This window comes from Glarea lozoyensis (assembly GCF_000409485.1).
Source record: "Glarea lozoyensis ATCC 20868 chromosome Unknown GLAREA17, whole genome shotgun sequence".
Lineage (NCBI taxonomy): Eukaryota > Fungi > Ascomycota > Leotiomycetes > Helotiales > Helotiaceae > Glarea > Glarea lozoyensis.
The window spans coordinates 754,623-775,461 of record NW_007360991.1 but is presented as its reverse complement, the minus strand read 5'-3'; the positions used below and the strand labels follow the sequence as shown (position 1 = coordinate 775,461).

Sequence of the window (20,839 nt, the reverse complement as noted above, 5' to 3'; positions counted from 1 at the left end):
GTGGGGAGTGCAAGGGAGTGACTAATCGCGGGGTAGCTATATACCTTGAACTTAGAGCGGGAAGCTGCCGAACGATCATATTCAGTTAGGGCTGCTTTGTCCATGAGGCTCATTGCATTTGCAATGATCACTGATCAGGGTCCCTTATGCAGGTGAAATTTCCCGATACTTTTAATGTTTCTTCGACCTATCAGCTCTTGTTGGTTAAGTCTTCCTTCATCTCTTCTTAAAAGGCACGAGTGGTAGATACCTCATACAGCTGCAGATCTCCTGCAGAACATCGAGTCGCGAGCTTTTCAAAGGATATCGGTAGATGTTCCGGGGGAAAAGCTGTCTGCGAGATAGACATATCTAGCTTAAGATCCGTTTGAGATTCTGAGAACTGAGAGCGTACGACATCTGGAGTGGCCGAGGGTGATCCGCAGTTCTTGGGCCGCAGCGGATAAATCACTCTACTGTGTGCAAGCGCCACTGTGAAGATATCCTGGATCCATTTGAATTGGAGGTTAGCGACGAACGGCATGCATGCATGCAGTCTCTGGCCGCATAAATCGCGGGCAGGCATGTGATGGAGATACTGCTGAGTAAGAAAATTAACAGAGATAAGGACAGCAACTGGCAAAGAGTATGATGTAGAGTGTGGCAGAGACTGGTCGCTGAGTATGGGATGCGAAGCAAGTGTAGAAGAAAAAGCGAACAGAAGTCTAGAAATGTTCCCAGGAACGATGACCCCTGCTCAAGATGTGGGACGCGACTAGGTTCAGTTCAGTCATGTGACCGTCTGTTGTGATGAAATACTGTTCTCAAATGAGTTTGCAAAACTTTCTTTCAGCTACAAAGGTCTGAAGACGAATTTCCGCCTGCATTAGATGATTGGTTGACGTTGTAGTCTCACAAAGGGAGGATCGATGTGATCGATGTGGGAGAAGACCTGGTTTAGCCCAGACACAATTGTGCAATGTGATCTAACCGTAGTAGAATTCCAAGGAGTTCTGTTTCGTGTGCAAATCCTAAGTCAATCGCCGCAATTGTTCGACAGTTTCCAGTAGATTTGAGGTTGTAAAGCAATTAAGAATCGGTCGTTACACGACATGTAACCTGCACCGAAGTCGCTTCGATGCCCGAGTAACTGCTTGATCGGGACCTTCAACATGCCATCAACTCTGCAATGCAAGCCTCCTTGAAGTGTTTTCACTCGATCTTGCGTCAAGTGAAAATCAAATATCGGTTTTCATGAATAGAACCTGGTGGATCGACGGGACCTGGTTGAGAGAACTTTCAGCAGTTGCAGTTCCCCCCTGATCTCGCAGTATCACACCTGCCATTGAAAACCCAGGAATAAGACGTGCTTTATCGGAACGGCTTGGTATAGTTAGGAAAGCTTGCTCCGGAGGTTCCTCCGTCCCTGGAAATCAACTCTGTACTACTTGAAACTCCCTGATCCTTTCGTTAGTGATCAACGGTCGAGGTTTATTCCACTTCTCCCTTATCGGCTGAGGCTGTCCCCGATTTGTCTTCTTATCAAAATACTCTTTCAATGTGGCGTCTCTACATGAGTCGAGAACATCATGTCGAAGGGATAAGTCATTGACCAAGTATGTAAAAGCCCATGCTTTTAACAATCCGACAAAGTCTAGTCGTGGAGCATATGATTCCTCTTCAATGACCATGAGAATGCTTTGAAGCAGCATTACAACGTTCGGCCAGTGTAAGTTGGCATCAATGTAAAACGCCGGCTGTGAGAGCGATGGGGTTGGGTCGGCGTAGCCCGCTTGCCCTGGATCAGAGATGCTGAGACGCAGGTAGCTTGTTGGTAACAAGATTGTTCGAGTAACGTGCCTACTCTCGTCAGGGTAATCAAATCTTCTGGTTACGCTGTCGAAATTTTGGTAAGCTGTACGCTTGTTGGCATACCATTGTTGCCAACGTGGGTGGTTTTTCATGTTTTCGGGATCCCGAGTAGAACAAAAAGACCATGTTTGACGAACGAAGCCTGCCGAGATAAGTTTGTGTTCAGCCATATCAAGCTCCTCATCTGAGACTCCAAACATGTAGTCCTAATTGGAATCATTAGTAGTTTGAGGGCTGTGATGGTATAAGGGTCACAAACGTTGAGTACTGTTGGTACACCAAGATACCCTAGTGCAAGTTCACCCCATACCACTACTTGAAGAGGCTGGAGAACATTGGCCACGAACTTATAACCATAGAGCATTGGGGTTAGAGAAGATATGAGCCTCTCGTAGTGTGGCTAGTGGAGTAGTAGAAAATGGGGTCCCAGTTCTGCTACGCTAGCTAGAATTTCTATGAGATAAAGCGAATGGGTAGGTGCAGTATTGATGTTTACAATAATTCTGAGAAATAGATAATACATACGTTAGAAGATGTTGTCAGGCGACAACATGTCTCCCAAGCGCCACCAACATTTGGACCCACATATCACAGGTGGGTAATTGATCGAGGTTCTTCACTGAAGACATCTCTAAGTAGAATCACCAGAGTGCTGCGAGTCTGACAGGACATCTCAATACGGCAGAATAGCAACATCATCCCCGAACAATATATTTACTGAATCACTTTGAATAAAACACGACATTGTTTCTATTGTAAAGAATAAATATATATATATTACGAAGGGGTGCTGGGAGGTTGTTTTCTGAAAGCGGCATGTTTAGACGGTGTCCCGTCCGTTTTGCAAAGCACTAGTGGAATGGCCAAAGTTTGTCCTACAAACTTGGCATAATCTCAGACTCAATCAAGAAACCTGCTTGCTCTATTCTCTTAAGAGCATGACAGTTGGAACTTTGCGGACAGCGCTGTATATTGGCAAGCTCTGCGCTGCTGAATACATCATGGCCACAATCTGGGAAAGGAACGAGTTTCTCGCAATTGGTGAAGAGGAGATGAATGCGTTCCGAAACACATGCCGGTACGAATAGTTTCATCTGGTCCATAATGCTGTATATCACTTCAATATGTTTTGCACAATGTCAAGTGCACACTAGATAAGCCAAGTAAATTTATACAGCCCACCATATTGAGCTCGGACAGCAATTCAGTTTCGATAGCTTGAGGTTCTGAATGTTTTACCATGCTTGTCTCTGTTGACACCTTTGACAGGAAGATCGCGGTGTTGAATCGAGACAGGTCGATCGTGGAACGCCAGCACACCCTTGAGTTCCGCGCCTGGAGACGTGAAAGCGTGTAGTGCTTTGCCAGTTTTTAGAGTCTCAAGGTTTTTGGAGAATTCATTTTCCCCATGCGGTGTTGCTGGCAAATGAATTCCAGCACTCTAGAACGTGGACTTCGGTATACAACACAAGAGGGTGTTCGATGTTTTCCACTGAAACGAGGTAGCTACTTCCATTACGGGATATAGTTTGTACAAGCAGCAGCACCAGCATTTTCTTCATTCAATGTGTAGAACAGAAGCTGAGAATTTGCATTCAAGACCCGTTAGCCTTGAGTTTGTTGTATTTGTCCAGTGTCTTCTTCTGCAAAGCTTGCTGCTCATTCACAACTCTCCACAGTTCTTCATTTTCTTTCCTTAATTTGTCATCTCCACTCGAAGATGAACTTGTCGGAGTCGAGAATCGGGCGACCGCATCCACTAACATCTCCTCTGGAAACCCGTTTGAGTTGACTATTCGATCAAAATCAGTCGTGTGGGGTGGAGCACAGAGCTGAGCTGTAAATGTGTATTGAACCTCACCAAGCTTCGGCTTCACGACAGTAGTAACTCGAGCAGTAACCCTCGAGGGGAAAGGCGATAGCATTAGGAGATTTGTGACAGGAGCATTAAGATCAACAAGCTCGGAAGAGAAAGCACGACGACCCGTATCCCATTGGGATATCTTTCCTGACGCGTGACCAGACAGAATAAAAGTGCCGTCGTAACTCAAACCTACGCAGTGTACGGACCCGGGTTCAGAGGGCGCGGTCCAGGGAGCTTCGGTGATCTGTACTGGCGTCGTCTGAAGATTCGGGTCAAACAGCGGGTTTAAGGTAGAGTTTGCTTGAAAGAACTCGATCATCTGTAACGAACCGTCTTCAAACCCTGCATACACCGCTCGATTGCATGGATCAAGGGCGACGCAAAGGGGTGTCGAAGGTAACAAGAGCGTGCGAAGCAGGTCTCCTGTATGGTGATTCCAGACGATGATGGTATTATCTCGACTGGCAGAAACACTGATGTTTGTTTGATTTGTGCCCTGACCTATGGCAAGAGAGGTAATGGCAGCTCGATGGTTTGACAAGCTTCGCAGCGGCTCCAGAGGCTCCTTTGTTCCCAATGCCAAAAGTCGAGGTAGTGACCAGACATGTATATTCGAATCCTCGGATCCAGTCAGGATATCCAATTTTGTAGCACTTATAGATGTTACTGTCTGCAAATGAGCAGATGGCGTTGAAATCATCCGACCTGTGAAGACCTATACTCTTGTTAGAATGATTTCCCTTAAAGAAAACGCATCTACTTGCCTCCCAGAGTATTATCCTCCCTTCAACTGTCCCTATGACAACCACACTCTCTCCTGCCAGGGTCAAGCAGCTGATCCTCTCTGGAAACGAAACCAATGCCTCCTGATTCCCTCGCTCCCTTGAGTACACATGAACAACCGCTTTGTCAGCCTGCGCTGCGAATATATGAGTGGCATTTGCCGCGAGAGCATTCACATGTGTGGAGCTCTTTTTGAACGAGGACTTGACCGTGTGCGACGAATTTAATGTATGGAGGTAGATTCCAACATCTTTGGCAACCGCAGTGTTCGCGGATTTTGGTTGAGCACGAATCGACGTTATAAAGCCTTCGGACAACATTGAAATGGAGGCGTTCGCAAATGTATGGGCGCCCTTGGCTGAGTCGTCTTGTTTGAAGTTGAGCTATCAACAAACACGCCTGATCGTCAGGATTTTATGTGGCAAGATGTCTGACTAATGACTCGAGGATGTTCGGAGGACTTTGCATTGCTGTACATAGACATTGTACAATTCTGTCACTCGACAGTTCGAATCCAAAGAATAATTTGATAATTTTGCAGGGGTCGCAGACATAGCGGGTCAACGTTTCGCCGAGCCGAATCCCTCTTCGCTATAGCCTCCGAGTGTTGTTTGCTTCCTTCTCCATCTTACAATGAAAAGCACAATGCACCAAACCGGTGACGGAGTGTGTTGAAGCTGAAATGATCTACGTAAGTCTAGCTGATTTTGTTATCGAGATGATTTCTGCTGTTTTCGATTCCATCTTGCGGAGAATATTGGATGTCTCTCCTTTCAAGAAAACATATTTGACACATCACAATGTGGAAATCGTGTGGTTCATTTTGGCTCTCTTGTTTGGCTGTGTAGGCAGATCTGCAACGCAGTGAGAACACCTTACTTGCTTCTTTTCTTCTGTTCCGGTTGTTACAAAGTCATTATTCGAGAGTATACGTCGAGTATGCAAGGAGGTTATAATGGGGAGGGCAGAACTTCATCCACCTCGTTCCCAGTTAGGACATTCAATTTTCTTCTCCATATCAATCACTCATAAACTCCTCTTCGTTGTCGTTCTGTCATATTCTCAAAACCATGGAAGTGCAATGTACTTGCCAATTATCTTCGACAGATCCACGGCTCGCAGCTAGGCGTCAAACTCGCAGATTATATCATGTAGCCACTATCCCAGCCTTCTCGGTTCGAAATATTTTCAAACAGAATGCATGTCAAGCGGCCCATTATTCGTCACCATCCAGGTCGACTATGCAGTCCCCTGATGTCCGCACTTTGAGAAGTGATTCCAGTTCGTTTTCTGTTAAAGCTGCTGTGTCTGGGATGAAATGTCTGCTCCCGCTCAGATTGACAAGCACTTTCGACTCCGTTCCGGACGTTTCCTCCGCGGCGCCAGCTTTCAATCAAACAACTTTTGAACCTGAGGATTCTCCCAAGAAGATATCGCCAAGATCAAAGAAGCTATCCCATCGGGGACTATATTTTCCTCAGATACCGCTGGTTATCCGTCCGGAGCAATATCGGGATACTCCAGTGTATACGGACGCTGGATCTCCAATACCAGGACAAGCATATTATCCTCAATTCGACTTCTGGCGAAAGTTCTCTTCGTCCATTTCTTCATCAGACGAAGACGAGTGTGTCAGCGAGTGTTCTAGTCCGAATACTCTTGCTTCTGACCCCGAATACCAAGACTGTGTTCATATGGTATGTACTGCTCAGCAGATTGTTGATGATTCATTGACCATGAAAATAGAGCATTACAAAGCCGAAAGAGGTTCAATGCTTTGAACAATCGCCAACTTCGGGACAGACTGGATCGTGCCGCAATTCTGACATGTCTTTTAAGTGTCTGGGGGACGACCAATTTGTACATGAGCCAAACGAGATTATCGATTCGTTTGACGAAAAAAGTCTGTTCGACTCGAGGTGTCTTCCTGATATTTTAGCAGATAACATGCCACCAAACTATGTTGGCCGTGGATGGATTGCGGAACCCATTCGTGAAAACATCATCGAGGAAGATGAATCTGTAGGTTCGACTGGAGAGCACAAGAGCTAAGCTAATTTCTCAGGACATAACAACACCGCCAATGACGCCTAAAACGAAATCTTTACCTGTTCACGAGCCAATCCCAAATTCTCCACTCACAATTCCGCCTAGGTCTTCGTCATTCATCCAGACTCGAACGAGGCCAAGCTTGTATCCGCTCGACATTGATGCTCAACCAGAGCGTAAGTTATCCCAAGAAGATGTCTTCGCAAAAGAGACAGGCCATGAAAGGTACCAAGATAGCTTTGATGACTCGTATTCATTACCGGAGGAAGAATACAGCACATCTGCAAGCACAAGTTCAAAAGAGGTGGAACCGCCCATAGACGATCAAGCACTCAAATATCGAGTTGGCACCGCCCGAGTCCAATCACTTTTTGGACACCATAACCACAATCCTGTGACCGGCTCGCTGGTTCGCAGTCACGGTGATACTGCTCTTACAGTCGTCGAAGATTTGGTTAGATACTTTCCCTTCCATCCATCAATCGATTTCGGAAGCCATATCTCAACCGTCCGCACACAACTCCACCTCATCTCCGCTCAACAAAATAAATACGGTCCCGGCGCCGCCTCATCCCCACAAGAGCGTCAACCTCCCGACAAGAAATGGTCTCGAGCACGTCGCCTCACAGCCAGCATCTCCTCCCTGACGAAAAGCACAACGGACACCACACCCTCAACTCCGACATTCCCCTCCCTCTCAGACTCCCCGATCTACGACCCAACCGCTCATATTGACATCACCCCCCTCCAACGCATCTTCCCCTCCTCAGCCCCAACCGTGATCCAACCGCTTTACGCCTATCTCCTCGGCTACATCCTCATCCTCGAAATCCGAACCATCACGCGACTCAATCAGCGCACGCGTTCACTCGTCAAAGCCACGCGTATGCTCGGTGTCCCGCTCCTCCCTGACAAACCGCCTACTGCGAATGATCATATCGATCAACTTGTATTCGCGAAACGCGTCGACGCGGTGATTGCGAGCTTGCAGAATAGTATCTATTGTCTGGTTACGGCTATGGAGCCGGATGCCGGGAATAGGAATGGTGCGAGAGGGTTTATAGACGGGTGTTTTGGAAGGTGTCTTTTGGAGTTGGTTGAAGGATGTGAGGACAGGGTGGGGTTGGTGGGAAAGTGTAATAGTGCTATTTAACTTTGCCGCTATTTCCTTGAGATCTTTGGGGGTTTGTTTCTGCTTTTGCAAAGTCTATTTGGTGTTTTTATGTATGGGCTGGTATATCTTGACCAGGATGGCAAGGCTTTGGTTTGATGTGCGATCTAATTATATCCATTTGTTATGCGAAGCGATTTCTGGGGGGTTTTAATGCATTTTTTCAATTCTTTCTGCTGGCGAATGCTCTCCTTAGACCTGGAAACGTCTTTTCTCATTCTAATTTATACATCTTCGTCCTGGGGTAGCCAAATGCGCGTCTTCAAAAATTCCAAAGAAACCCAGAAGAAAAGAGTTGTTCTTTTTTCCCTCCAACATAACTCTCCAATTGGGAAATGGTGTGTAACAGGCGTGATGTGGAACTTTGAAAGCTTAGTATGAGGTTGGAGTTATCTTGAATTGAAGTTGTTGATGGTCACAAATTATGGGAAACAAGTTGTCTCTCTAATCGTCATACCAGTTTGTCGCTTTGCTGTGATGCTTTTTTCTTAGATCTGCTCAAGCCATAATGAGGGCATAAAGCAGCTTATAGGTTATTATCAAAAGGTAGATTTTATTTCAAGGGGGACGGAATCATGAACGAAGATGTTCTCATCAAGCAAAGCTACCCAGGTACCCTTTTCAGCATGACAATCGGCTGTTTGAAATTTTGAATAATTATCCTCGTTTATGTGCTAAATACATTGAAATTTGAAAGACTTTAAATCGTTGTTAGTCTTGAAGGATACATTTCAGGCCAGTATCCTATCAAATTTGTTTTGGAAAGCACATATTCTCATTCCAAGGTATTGGAGTTAATTCCCTTCACCAAGTACACATGCTTCACGGAACATATCTGAATATAAAGTTTCAAATAGAAAGATAAGCAAAAACACATGTATACAACACGTAAAATGTTTTGCGTATACTCAGTGCAGGCTTTCAAGCTGCAGAGCTCTATTCACTGTATCCCATAAGAAGGTTTGTCGATTTCAAAACTTTGCTGTCTCCTCCTCAAGAAGTCCGAGTCTCTCAGTTTTTAAGCGAGATGAAATCGGTAGCAAGCATGGTTTCGGCAGCAAAAGCTTATTTTACATTCCGTGTTCACAAATAGCCCTTAACGATAATTTGTAGAGCTATGCTAATTTTTTGACAATGGGTGAAGGCTACAGTGAGGACGCATAAATGCGGGTTTTCATGTAGTATGAGCGCAAGTCAAATCTTCATGACATAATGGTAAACTAAAGGCCACTTTCGCCTCGCGCCTAAGGAATATTTGTGACGAGAAGGAGAGCATGTCCGAAAGCAATTTGTGCTATTCTGGGCTTATCAGCAAACTCTTATTTCAAGAGAGGTTGTTAGGTTCAACAGTGAAATGTTCATTTGAATAGCTATGGATGAGAGGAGTCACGCAAATTTTGCGGAGGGATAATCTTCTGGTAACGTCGAATAAATTAGGCGTGGTGAGACGATTCATATCTCGAGGCAAGAACTAACTCGAAAGGGAGGGGAGATTCATGACGCTTAGTAAAGGGTCCACAACAAATCCATCTAATTCGAGATCCAAAACAAAAACACTGTTGCCGTGGAAGTGTTATTGTAAATTATATGAAAAAATATGAAAATAAGAAACACACATGCAATGAAAGAAGAAGAAGATACTGCTGCTCCAGGCCGCCAAGGGCCTCTTGTTATCTATTACAATTCGATTGCAGTTTTACTGTTCTATTTTCTTGCGTAAAAGAAGAATTGTGTCTGTGGCATTTTCAATTTCTACGTTTGGCTCCTTATTGGACGTAGGGCTTGATTCGGCGGCAGTTTTTAACTCCGGCAACAAACTCCCACTGGGTTCGTTCAATTATTTCTGTCATGCCGGAGCCTTTTCTAATACTGTACCAAATTGCTGGATATAACATCAAAAACCAAGCTCAAGATAGATGAACGAGAAAGCACTATCTCCCATAAGAAGCACCATTTTTTGAGCAAAACTTTTGGGAAGCATTAGATATAGCAGGATGGGGAATTGAAAGACGCAGCGAGTGCTCTAGGGCAAAAGCAAGGGTAAATGTGTATGATAGGATATTTGAAGTCAAGAATCTCTTGCTAAATTTTAGATTTTTATTCTAACGAAATCCAGCAACATATCTAAGTAATACCAGTATATTAACCTTTCCTATTCCTACATCTAATACCCCCTCCTCCTCCGTCCTTTTGCGATACATGACATCTCATCATCGAACCCTTTAGGCAACCCAAAGAATAACACTAAATATCCCGCAAAAAGCACAAAAACCAAAACCTAAAGCTTAGTGAAACAGCATAATTTATTCCCTTTCCCATAATCCAACATTCTCCTTTGGTAGACAAGCTAGATATCGACGTTCTGAAGGAGATGATTGGTTTGATGTGGGCGGTGAACTTGTTTTCTTCAATAAGAAATTACGCGAGGGGCTTTGGTAACCTATTAATGGTCTTATCCTGCTGGAAATATGTAGGTGGATCGGAAATCCGTAACAACTTTCATTTCGGTGATAATCTCCACCTCACTTGACCTTTCTTTCGAATATTTGAACAACACAAGCTACCCTCACTTGAATATATTTTTTTCTTCTACACACGATTAATTCGGGGCTGTTGATATAATAAGTGTGAAGTTTGTAAGTTTGCACAGTATGCTTACGAACTGTGTCTGGAGGACGTTTTAATTTTTAGAAGTCGAGGGACGACAGCAGTTAAATATAGTTCGCCGCCCTGCAAAATTTAGACCTTATAGATCGCACATCCGCTGGAACGTTTCTCGAGGGGACTAAGAGTATCACGTCATTTCATGTTGAAAAGCAGCGGTGTTTCGATTGTGTCTCGAGAGTTAGTATTCGTGAAAGTAAATCTTGCTGTAGTTTATTAGAAAAAGAAGAAGACATTAAGAGCCTAGTTTTGTTTTTAGTAATAGTTCAGATTTAGACCTAGGACCTGATAGCTCCGACTGAGAAATCGTGAACTAATATCTTATGATAATAATTATATCTATATTCCCAGGGACATAATACTGGCTCCTGTTAAAGTAGGTTGTTATAATATTTTCGCAAGTGCTCCTACGAATGGTACCTCAAGTTCAATGTGAAGATACTGCTTCTTTAGATGCTATTCTATCGATCGACGATCGCAGTTCAACTGGACTATTATGAAATACAGCAGATTTTTATTTTCTCAATCATGAAATAATAATTAAGAAGACGTGGAAGAGGAAAGCTCTAGTATAAGAGGGATGGATAGATGATCAATCACACTACTCGTAGTCAGAGGACTGGAAAGAAAATACAATCAAAGCCGCTTTTTCTACTGCGACAGAAGGTGATAAACAAGTAGAGGGTATTTCCTATTAGCGCGAAGAATAATTTAACGTTACATATTAGCATCATTACAGGTCTTATATTAACGCAGTCATAATATGTGCGGCAGAACAAAACGGCAACAACTTTCTTTTCGGCAGCAAACACATGCTGATGCACCACCTTGAGTATAATATAACAAGGACCAAGCTGGTTCAAATTTATGTTCTTTCTCCCCCAGAAACTTCGTCTTCGATCTAGACGGTAACAAGAAATTCTTGGCCTGCACTACACATGAAATCCTCGGCAATAGACTCCGAGTTTGCGATGAACCTCGGATTTGGTACGCCAAGTTAGAATATATACTCCTGATGCTGCAGTCATATTACAGAGGGGATCGAGTTTGTTCACGGATATATGTTCGATAGCCAGTTGTGAGAAGGGAAGATATGAAGTCACCATCTGAACGAGTGCTTAGTAGGATAGTGGAACATTGGTTTGCATGTAATAGGTAAGCCCTTCGTATTATCCCGAGGATATAAATGCGGCTGATGAAGAAACGGGAGTAGTGACTTTTACAATTTTTGCATTTGACATCGGGCAACAGGTATTGTGAGATTGGGAAGGAAGACGAATGCTGCAGTAATGGTGGAGAAAGTGTAAAGCACATCTCACAATATATCTCCCGCCACTGCTCTAATACCCAACCCTATGGCAAGTTTCGGACTTCAGAGAGCGAATCTTCATCCTCGTAAGTCGTCCTAATAACGCGTTTCTGGTGCCGTCAAACGCTGGGAGGAGACAGCTCGACTCGGCTGAATAAAGAATATAAACACGTTCACAAAGAATTCTCTGAGCATGGTTGGAGCTTGATGCTGCTGTAGGTTGTATGAACTCGAGGTCTCGAACATTTAATGATTGAATATGCTCTACCTCTTATGTAACAGCTCTGCAGATTATTTGGCGAGCTGTCTGGAACGAACAGTTGACGACAACCCTGCTTGAGCAGAGGAGTTTCCTGATAGAAATTGCTCGGATCCCACTGCTTTGTACAATTGAGAGAATCAAAGACCGCGCTTTTATCTTTGGGTATATAGTGTTCGAGACGTAGTATTACACGGCAACTTCTCATTGCCATCCCGCATCCTCAAAGGGTTTCTCAGAGATGCTTATTATGTACAATTGACGCCGTAATTCCCCCTGGTGCGGTACCCCTTAGATTCTCCTAGCTTTCGTTATTTCTCGTTTTATAATTTCGTCACTGCTTCGATGGTCGATATGGCTGCCGTGGCATAACGATTGGGCGACGTTGGGCTCGAGCGAAGGCTTCCATTGCCTGCTGTGAAGTAGAATCTGTTCGAATTGTGCTGCCAATAGCCATGAAGAAACTGTTGTACATGCTTAGTGGTTTTCCAAAACCCAGGAGAGGGATCATTTACCCAAAGGTAGCTCCAGATCCAGCCATATACTGTCCTAGCGATCTCATCACTCCATTTGGCCCTGCACCGTATCGCATGATGTTGACAGATCCTGGGGCAAATATCTCAGCATTGTGTTCAGGGCAATGAGTTCTAATTCGTACCGAAAATAAAGCCAATGATAACACCGACGGCTAGAGAACAGTTAATAAGCTGCGCAATATGCGAGATCGAGCATAGGCATCTTACTGCCTCCCATCATTGCGCCCATCTTGACTATGCATTGAGTTAGTAAAAGAAGCCCACCAGGAAAATAGCGGATGCGCCACGTACACTTGTCAAGGGTGGACGGTCCCCCAATCCCTCCAGCTGCTGGAATGGGCATGTTGAAAGTGTAGAAGTCGGTGTACTGGAAATATGTCTAGGTATTGGACGACGAAATCGAATGTTCGGCGGCCGGACTCTTGAAGCTTTTCGCGGTTCAAATTCCACGAGGCGACGGCAGACGGCCGTCATGGCGCTTGGGCCGGCTTCCCCATGTTTTCGCCTGACGCTGAAGTTTCAAGTTTCAGGCCGCACTTTATTCGCACGTGTTGGAAGGGTTGTTGTGACGAGGAAAGGTCGTACAGATCGTGACTGCAGTGATACACATCCTTAAATGCTGCTAATAATGAGAATAGAATTATCCACGTCGCTCTAGGCTATTTATTTCAGTGGGTTTTGAGGGTTGGAGCATAATTCCATACCAACAAGTCACATGATGTGAGCGCGTGCTCCTCCGACAATCCAACTGTGATTGGCCGCCGATCAGCGGCCGCGAGAAGGGGCACAATTCCTACGGTTCTCCAAACTTTCCCTGCTTGGCAGCACCATCAAAGCCAAAATCATTTGAACTACTCGAACCACGCACCATCTCCGCCACCCATTCGACGACACGCGACCACTTCCTAGCAGTAAGTGAACCTTCTTTTGCCCTCCTGTAATGCCTTCGCACCTTTGGGTGCAGATAGCCGTGGCTCATGGCTGCCCTTCGCACGCGGCAGGGCGCCTATTCGGCGCTTGCTGCCCCATCGTCATGGTAGTCTAAACTAGAGAGACCACCGCTAATTTAGGGCACCACAACTACAGCACGACGACACCTGCGGCTTCTTTTCCTCTCAAACCTCCTGGCAGCTATCACCATTGAGGCGGACGTCGACATCACATCGGATTGAAGAGGTTATTCAGCTCTAGCACCCTCTGTGGTTGTGTCGAGGGGCTCGGGGGAGGTTTCTTCACTTCCAACATTCCATCCACCCCCTCGATCAACACCATCGACCATCACGTATACGCCTAGGACTTTAGGCCTACAACCTCGCAGATGACGGCTGTCGCGAATCCACCGAGTTTCCAGCAGAATAACAGGTCACCATGGGGCGCTAATGTGGGCCAAGGAGGACTCAATGCCATGAACCCCGACGAAGTCTCTCGGATGTTCATGCCACGGAAAAGCGCTTCGCGCGCCAACTCGTCCTCGTCGATCTCTTCAACATCTTCTAATTCTTCTACATCAACAGTAGCTCAAGCTCCAGCGCCGCCACAAACGAATGGAGTACCAATGTCGACCTCAGGGGGTGAGTGGGGAGGGACTGCAGCCGCGAGAAAAAAGCCACAACGAGCAGGACCATGGCCTACCACCAAAGCAGAAGCCATATCTGGAGTATCTACGGCACGCCCGCAATCTATATTAGCTACGAGTGGTCCTTCAGCTACATCAGCAATGACCTCAATACACCAACCCTCCGCGATCTTACCATCTCAGCATGTACCGCAAAACCCACCACAGCAACTAAACGGCGCGCGACCAGCTGCAGCCCCAGTCGGCGAAGCAAATCCTGTTCTTTACCTCTTGTCTATGAATGGGACTTTCGAAAGGAAAACAATATCTGTGCCGTTCTACCCCGACAGTCTAAGAATAGGGCGGCAGACGAATGCCAAGACCGTACCAACACCCGCCAATGGCTTTTTCGATTCCAAAGTATTATCACGGCAGCATGCAGAGATTTGGGCAGACAGAAGTGGCAAGGTATATATTCGAGACGTCAAATCTTCTAATGGAACCTTTGTCAATGGCGCCCGATTATCGGCCGAGAACCGTGACTCGGAACCGCACGAACTATCAAGTTCTGACCATTTAGAACTTGGTATCGATATCGTCAGTGAAGATCAGAAAACTATAGTTCACCACAAGGTAGCTGCAAAGGTGGAGCATGCAGGATTTCTGGGAGCCACAAACAATGTTCTTGACATGAACTTTGGGGACCTTGATCCAGCGAATGGCGCAATGATGGTGCCTTCTCAGGGATCGCTACAGATGAGAGGGAGATCCAGCAGCCAAGGCTCGGTAGGGAGTAATGGGCGTATGGGACCCCCATCAAGTGTAGCCTCAAGTCAGATGAGTGTGATGGGTCACCAGCGGCCGATGAACTTTTGGTTAACACCGGTTACCACGGAGATGATCGTAAAAAGATTAACAGTAAGTTTAAAGATATCTTTGATATTGTCATGTGCTAATGAAATGTTGCAGAACGAGATGAGAATAGCCAGGGCGCAGACCAATGATCTTAGTCGGGCAGATGGCTTTCTGGAGTCTCTCGTCACGAAGAACGATGTTAAAGAGGAACCAAAGGAACCATCTTTAGAAGGCATCAAGATTCCTCATGTTAATGGGGGCTCTTTGCCATTCAGAGACGCGAAACCTCGATTTTCAGATCCCCCGGCTCCACCACCACAACAACCTCTTCCGGAAAAACCAGACGTCTCACGGCCACCACCGTTTGAGCCGTCATCACCATCCTTTAAACGAACCAATACTGAAAGGCCTCGATCTGTTCCAAATGTGTCGCCAGTTCGTCAGGAAAATTCAAGTCAGATCATCTCATTAGTTGAAGCTCTTGCATCATCTAAAAAGGAAATTGACGCTCAAGGTGTTCGTTTGCGTGACCTGGAGGAGATGCTTCGGAAGGAGAGGCAAGCACGGGAAGTCGCTGAAGACCTAGCGAAAAGGCTGGAGCAGCAATTGGCTGAGAAGAGTAATGATCAGCCGGACCTTCCGTCAGTTGTCGAAGAAGCATCCGAACCACCAGTCACGTCCACCGAAACCATAGAGAAGGAGGCACATGACAGTCTTCCTAATGGAAAGGCTGTGGATCCTAACGCAATTTCCGATTCTACTTTATTGTTGGAAAAGCGATTGGAGACCATGATGGCGGATATGCTGGCATTGAAGGACCAGATGGACTCATTCAAGAGTCGCGCGGAAAATGCCGAGTCTGAGAGGGATCAAGACCGAAAGACTTTGGCTGAAATGGTGGCTAAAATAAGGGCAGATGAGCTTAGACCATCTTCTAGAGGTCGAACGAACTCGACATCTAGCGGCAAACTTACGACCGAAAATCTACTCAACGGGAACCACGGCGAGTTCAATGCGGTGTTACTGCCTCTTCTAGAGAAATCCGGTTTAACCAACGGCCATGCAATCACTGCTGACGACACTCTGCACCCCAGCAATTCGGCGGTTCGCACATTATCTCGGTCGCCCGCAAACAACCGCTCAATGAGCTATCACGCCACACCGTATGCCTCTATAATTGGCGTGGTGTTTGTTGGGATGAGCGTTATGTATTACATGAATGGATGGCAGCCACCAAAAGTTGACCGATAGAAATTATCTTTTCAATCGTTTTATCACACTTCCAACTACCACAGCGCAAACAGCATGGATTCTATCTCATTTGTCGATTGGTCTTTACGATGATTGTAGCAATTGAAAGTAGGCGTTTTGGGGCTCTAGCCACATCTGACTACGGTGTTCTTCTGTACAAGGGGCCCCTTTTTTTGGGGTCCTGCAGGTTGGGTTTGCTTTAGAGGGCGAAAGCTTTTATGGGTCACGGCATCGATGGTTTTTTTCTTCGTCTTGGAAATGCGGGATTGGAACCTTTTTCTCTTTCTTTTCTACTTACTTCGACTTTCTTGTCTTATATCTTTCTCCTTCCTGTTGGTTTTTGGATGGTGGGGTTAACAGAGCGGGATTCGAAATTACCTATGATCATGGGATGAAATGAGGGGAGGTGGTGGTTACTTGCATATTGTGGAGGGACGTTGGTTGAATGTGAAGGAAAGGGAGGAGGGGGGCTGTGAGTGTCTTGTTTATATTGGAAACACAATGGGTTTAGGGTCAATGGATTGATTCTTACTTCATTTGTCTTGGTGTCATGGTTTCTTCTGCCAGTCGTGATATTTGTGATGTCCTTTGCGTTACGATGTCCCTTAGCCATATATGCCATGTGACCAGATATTTTATATCTGAGTTTACAGCCAGTGTTCTGTACGCAAGATCGGTAATTAACTCCAACTCCCTAACCATCATTCAGTTATGTTATGTTCTTTCGTCCAAGCTATCAACGCCCCCAACCACCCCAGACAACGTCTGTATAAAATATCCAGCTAACGGACCTACCAGTGGCATACATCCAAAACGCCCAAACTTCCCTCTCTCCTGAGATCTTTCATCCACACCCCCAACATCCCACCCAAACCCGCCCCAACCTGCCTTCGCAGTCTCTAGTTCCTTCCAACACCCCACACAATCCTGACCACGCGTGGAAAAGGATGGGTTTAATCCTCTTGTTCATCATGTTTGTCTTTCCAGAAGACAGGCGTATCTCGACGTGCCCAACATGCTCTACCCCTTTCCTGATGTCAACGCCCAAAAACATCATGGATTCTAGACTTAGCGGAAGGCTTTCGTGAGAGTGACGGACTTACTTCATTGGCTTAGAATGTAAAAGAAGAGTTTTTAGGCTTGAACATGGAACTACTTCGCTGTGGTCGTTCCCACGTTCAGTAGCCGAAACCAAACGTGCTTTTGATATGTGGTGGGGAATATAGAACGCATCAACACTGTTTACGACGCAGAAAGCTGAAAGTATAGTTACTTCCTGGTCAGATGACACAATCTAAAATGATAAGTGATTTCCTTTTAATTCATACGTTTAGTCCAAACACCAGGCATGAAGCCCACGCTCCGACTTTTGGCTAGTATTTACATCAATAATACACCTTTTTTCCAGTCTATCCTCTCAACGCCATGGTATCTAACCAATCCAGTGGCGGGGGTATCATGTGAATCCATAATCTTACAAGCTCTCCAAATGAAGGAGTGCTTTAATCCAAATCCATCTCATCGTGGTATTGCTCCTCCAATTCCTGCGTTGGTACAGAGACAGTCGTTTGCATACCAATCTCCTCCAGTGATTCTGAATTGGGCGTCCAATCCATCTCACTTACCGGCCTCTCACTGATTTCCTGCAAGACCGATCTCAAACGTGACTTGGCAGTCTGTTGATCCTCTGTGCTTAGCTTGTCCCATTCTTCTAACTCTAAACGCAGGTAAATAAATTTGCTCTGCCGTATGGGCTCCGAGAACATAACCATAAGTTTTTCGGATTGCTCTGCCATGCGTCGGAGCTCAACGTTGTTGCACAGATGTCTGTGCTGGGCGGAGTTTCGAATTCGTACTGCATCGGCTAACGCCTTTTGTAAGTTGTAATCCGGAACATGTTGGAGGGCATGCCGAGGAATATGTGTGGGTAACAGTCTCCTCCATTGTGCTAGCTCTACTGCTTCATAACATGTGTAGTTTTGTTCGTAGAGAATTTTTGGGATCCAGCGTTTTGCAAATTCGAAACATGCTTCTTCTAATATTCGTTCCATCATCGTCAGAATATAGTGCTGTACTTCGTAGGGAAGACCAAGATCTTGAGGTTCAGGAGCGGGATGGGCGTGAGTGATGGCGGTATTTTCAGGTGCAGCTCTCGAGATTGAAACAGTCTAGTGTTCATAGTCAGCGTCGTTGTCGAGCACAAGATTTTGCTTGGAAAGCAGCTGTACCCTCGTCCATATCTGTGGTCCACCGCCTTCATTGACTGCTTCGTCACTGTATGAACCTCGTGGCGCCCATCGACTCGTCGCAAGTCCATATCGCCTAGAACGCATCCTACTCTCAGCTGTGGGGACGTTGGTGTTGTTCGCGAGAACTGTATATGGTGGTGGTGGGGAGAGAGTCTCTGCATGTTCGAAGACTGTAACATTTTCTCGAGACTTAGGAATAGCATAGCCTCCAGTAGATCTAGGGCCCGTAGGAAACTGAGGCTGTAAGCATCGATGACACGACTGCCTGCTAGCGAAATTGGGATAAAAGCAGAATCGACAATCCCAATCCCCGGATCGAGGAACGTAGGAAGACGCGGAAGTGGACCGTTGAGCATTTCCTGGAGCCCACATACTTGATCCGAGACCATTTCCCAACATCATAGCTGGCATGTTGTTGTGATCCATTTGGCGGTTCTGTATTTGTACAGGACTTTGATCCATTGGTTACGTTGGCGGGGTCAATCTAGGTGACCTAATTTATGTTTGTTGGTGTTGCATGTCTGTATCAGAATGAATGGTGAATAATACGGCGGTTAGAAGCGTGTGCTGCTCCTCGTCTGCTTGTATGTCGCCGGAATAAGAAAGATAAAAATAATTGAACGTCCTGCCTGGCTTGGCTGGAAGCGCAGAAAGGTGAATTGCTACTTCCATGTTGAATCGTGATGCTCCAGGAGACGCGACTTCCCGGATGACGAGGGGCAGGACTAGGCACGTGATGGACGACGTTCTTTCACGACGACCTATCACACTAGATGCATGTGTTGCACACATGCTTCTGCGCATTTGAGATTTCATAATATCATCAAGGGCATTGAGTGTTTGCAATACCATGCAATGAGCCATGAACTTGGCAACCAGGACCAGCAGTTTGTCCAGCTTGCTCAAACTTCCCGAAGCGACCATACTCGCGATCGAAACACAACCACAGACCAGGCGAGAAGGTAGAAGTAACGGTCTTTCCAGACTATTCCGCTCTATGGGTGAGTTGCGGTACTAAAGCTAGGCATTGTGATTAGCCAAAAGGTAGTACAACAGTAATAGCTTCAATATAGCGACTGTCGCGGAGGTCCGCGAAGCTGGCTGCCACCAGCTCTCGTCCAAGATCCCGATGTTATCAACTCTGAATTGAGTAGTACTCTCAAGTCAACTTGATTTCCATAAAAACCATTAATTCAAACCCAACTCAACCCATTCCATCTATTTCAACCATAACAGCAAACTTATCAAGAGGAAATGTCTTCGTCTAACGGCGCAACACCTAAAGACGTACAACCGTCTATGGTAAAAATAGACACTCACTCTCACATCTATCCCGACTTCTACAAAGAAGCCGTTATAGCAGCAGGATGGACCCCAGGACCCGATGGAATACCTTATCATCCTGTAAGTACCACAGCCCTCTCGATCTCCGAATCTAACAAACCACACACAGACCTGGTCGGTAGAAGGCCACCTCGACTTCATGAAGCAAAATAACATAAAAAAATCAGTCTTAAGCTGTTCTTCACCTGGAACCAATCTCATCCCAGGTGACGTAGATTCTGCTGTGGCCTTAACCCGCAAAATGAACAACCTTCTTGCATTACTTAAACAGCAACACCCAACACAATTCGGCTTCTTCGCCTCCCTCCCCCTTCCATTTATTGAGGAATCCCTTACCGAAATCGATCGCGTCGTTAAAAACCTCAACCCAGATGGCTTCATGTTTCTCTCCAATGCACATGGTCTCTACAGCGGCTCCCCGCTTCTAGCCCCCATTTACTCAAAACTCAACGCAGTAAATGCAATCATCTTCATCCATCCAACGTGTCCCTGTCCATCTGGCGCACCTAAAACAACTGGCACAGCCTCCTTAAACAACATCGCGCCCTTAATGGATACCAATCCTGCACCAATTCTAGAATTTATCTTCGACACAACCCGCAATCTCTCCGACCTCCTCTTCACCGGCACTGCCTCAAGAAATCAAAACTTGAAATGGATTATCCCTCACTGCGGCGCAACGATACCTTCCTTGATAGATCGTCTTGTAGCTCTGAATTCTATGCTAGGTTTCAAACCCGAGTCGGATCGAACTCGTGAGCCGCTAAGCTATGAAGATGTCCTCCATCTCTTTGAGAAGCAATTTTGGTTCGATCTCGCGGGCACGCCTATAAGAAATCAGATTCACGGGATGATGAGGTTGGTTGGACGAACGAAGTTTTTGTATGGGAGTGATGTACCTTTCACGCCGTTCAAGGCTGCTAAGGGATTGGCGGAAGGTCTTGAGGCGGGGTTAAAAGAGTTGATGGAGGAGGACGAGGTGAGGGGAGTCTTGTGTGGGAATGCGGAGAGGTTGTTTGGTGTCGAGTGAGTCGGCTGGCGCTTTTAGACGCTGAAGTTGATTCCTGTTCGTATTGAACGCAGGCTTATAGTATTATTA

The 20,839-nt window shown here is 45.9% G+C and overlaps 7 protein-coding genes across 7 annotated transcripts; 3 read left to right on the top strand and 4 right to left on the bottom strand.

The window, feature by feature from the left end:
- Nucleotides 1-1,412: 1,412 nt before the first annotated feature.
- GLAREA_12086 (uncharacterized protein) lies at nt 1,413-2,215 on the bottom strand (the record flags this gene model as incomplete). Its single annotated transcript, XM_008082868.1, has 2 exons — nt 1,413-2,057; nt 2,111-2,215. The coding sequence occupies 2 exons, from the start codon at nt 2,213-2,215 to the stop codon at nt 1,413-1,415; spliced, it is 750 nt and encodes a 249-aa protein (XP_008081059.1).
- A 1,231-nt stretch (nt 2,216-3,446) lies between these two features.
- Nucleotides 3,447-4,818, bottom strand: GLAREA_12085 (WD40 repeat-like protein; the record flags this gene model as incomplete). Its single annotated transcript, XM_008082867.1, has 2 exons — nt 3,447-4,430; nt 4,519-4,818. 2 exons carry the CDS (start codon nt 4,816-4,818, stop codon nt 3,447-3,449), a joined length of 1,284 nt encoding a protein of 427 aa, XP_008081058.1.
- Nucleotides 4,819-5,739: 921 nt separating this feature from the next.
- On the top strand, nt 5,740-7,700 carry GLAREA_12084 (uncharacterized protein; the record flags this gene model as incomplete). Its single annotated transcript, XM_008082866.1, has 3 exons — nt 5,740-6,195; nt 6,245-6,520; nt 6,564-7,700. 3 exons carry the CDS (start codon nt 5,740-5,742, stop codon nt 7,698-7,700), a joined length of 1,869 nt encoding a protein of 622 aa, XP_008081057.1.
- A 4,584-nt stretch (nt 7,701-12,284) lies between these two features.
- Nucleotides 12,285-12,829, bottom strand: GLAREA_12083 (uncharacterized protein; the record flags this gene model as incomplete). Its single annotated transcript, XM_008082865.1, has 5 exons — nt 12,285-12,414; nt 12,466-12,556; nt 12,609-12,638; nt 12,694-12,720; nt 12,778-12,829. The coding sequence occupies 5 exons, from the start codon at nt 12,827-12,829 to the stop codon at nt 12,285-12,287; spliced, it is 330 nt and encodes a 109-aa protein (XP_008081056.1).
- A 975-nt stretch (nt 12,830-13,804) lies between these two features.
- GLAREA_12082 (SMAD/FHA) lies at nt 13,805-16,147 on the top strand (the record flags this gene model as incomplete). The annotated part of the gene is made up of 2 exons (XM_008082864.1): nt 13,805-14,959; nt 15,011-16,147. The coding sequence occupies 2 exons, from the start codon at nt 13,805-13,807 to the stop codon at nt 16,145-16,147; spliced, it is 2,292 nt and encodes a 763-aa protein (XP_008081055.1).
- Nucleotides 16,148-17,649: 1,502 nt separating this feature from the next.
- Nucleotides 17,650-18,807, bottom strand: GLAREA_12081 (Ran BP2/NZF zinc finger-like protein; the record flags this gene model as incomplete). The annotated part of the gene is made up of 2 exons (XM_008082863.1): nt 17,650-18,315; nt 18,376-18,807. 2 exons carry the CDS (start codon nt 18,805-18,807, stop codon nt 17,650-17,652), a joined length of 1,098 nt encoding a protein of 365 aa, XP_008081054.1.
- Nucleotides 18,808-19,650: 843 nt separating this feature from the next.
- GLAREA_12080 (Metallo-dependent hydrolase) lies at nt 19,651-20,770 on the top strand (the record flags this gene model as incomplete). Its single annotated transcript, XM_008082862.1, has 2 exons — nt 19,651-19,800; nt 19,850-20,770. The coding sequence occupies 2 exons, from the start codon at nt 19,651-19,653 to the stop codon at nt 20,768-20,770; spliced, it is 1,071 nt and encodes a 356-aa protein (XP_008081053.1).
- Nucleotides 20,771-20,839: the final 69 nt, after the last annotated feature.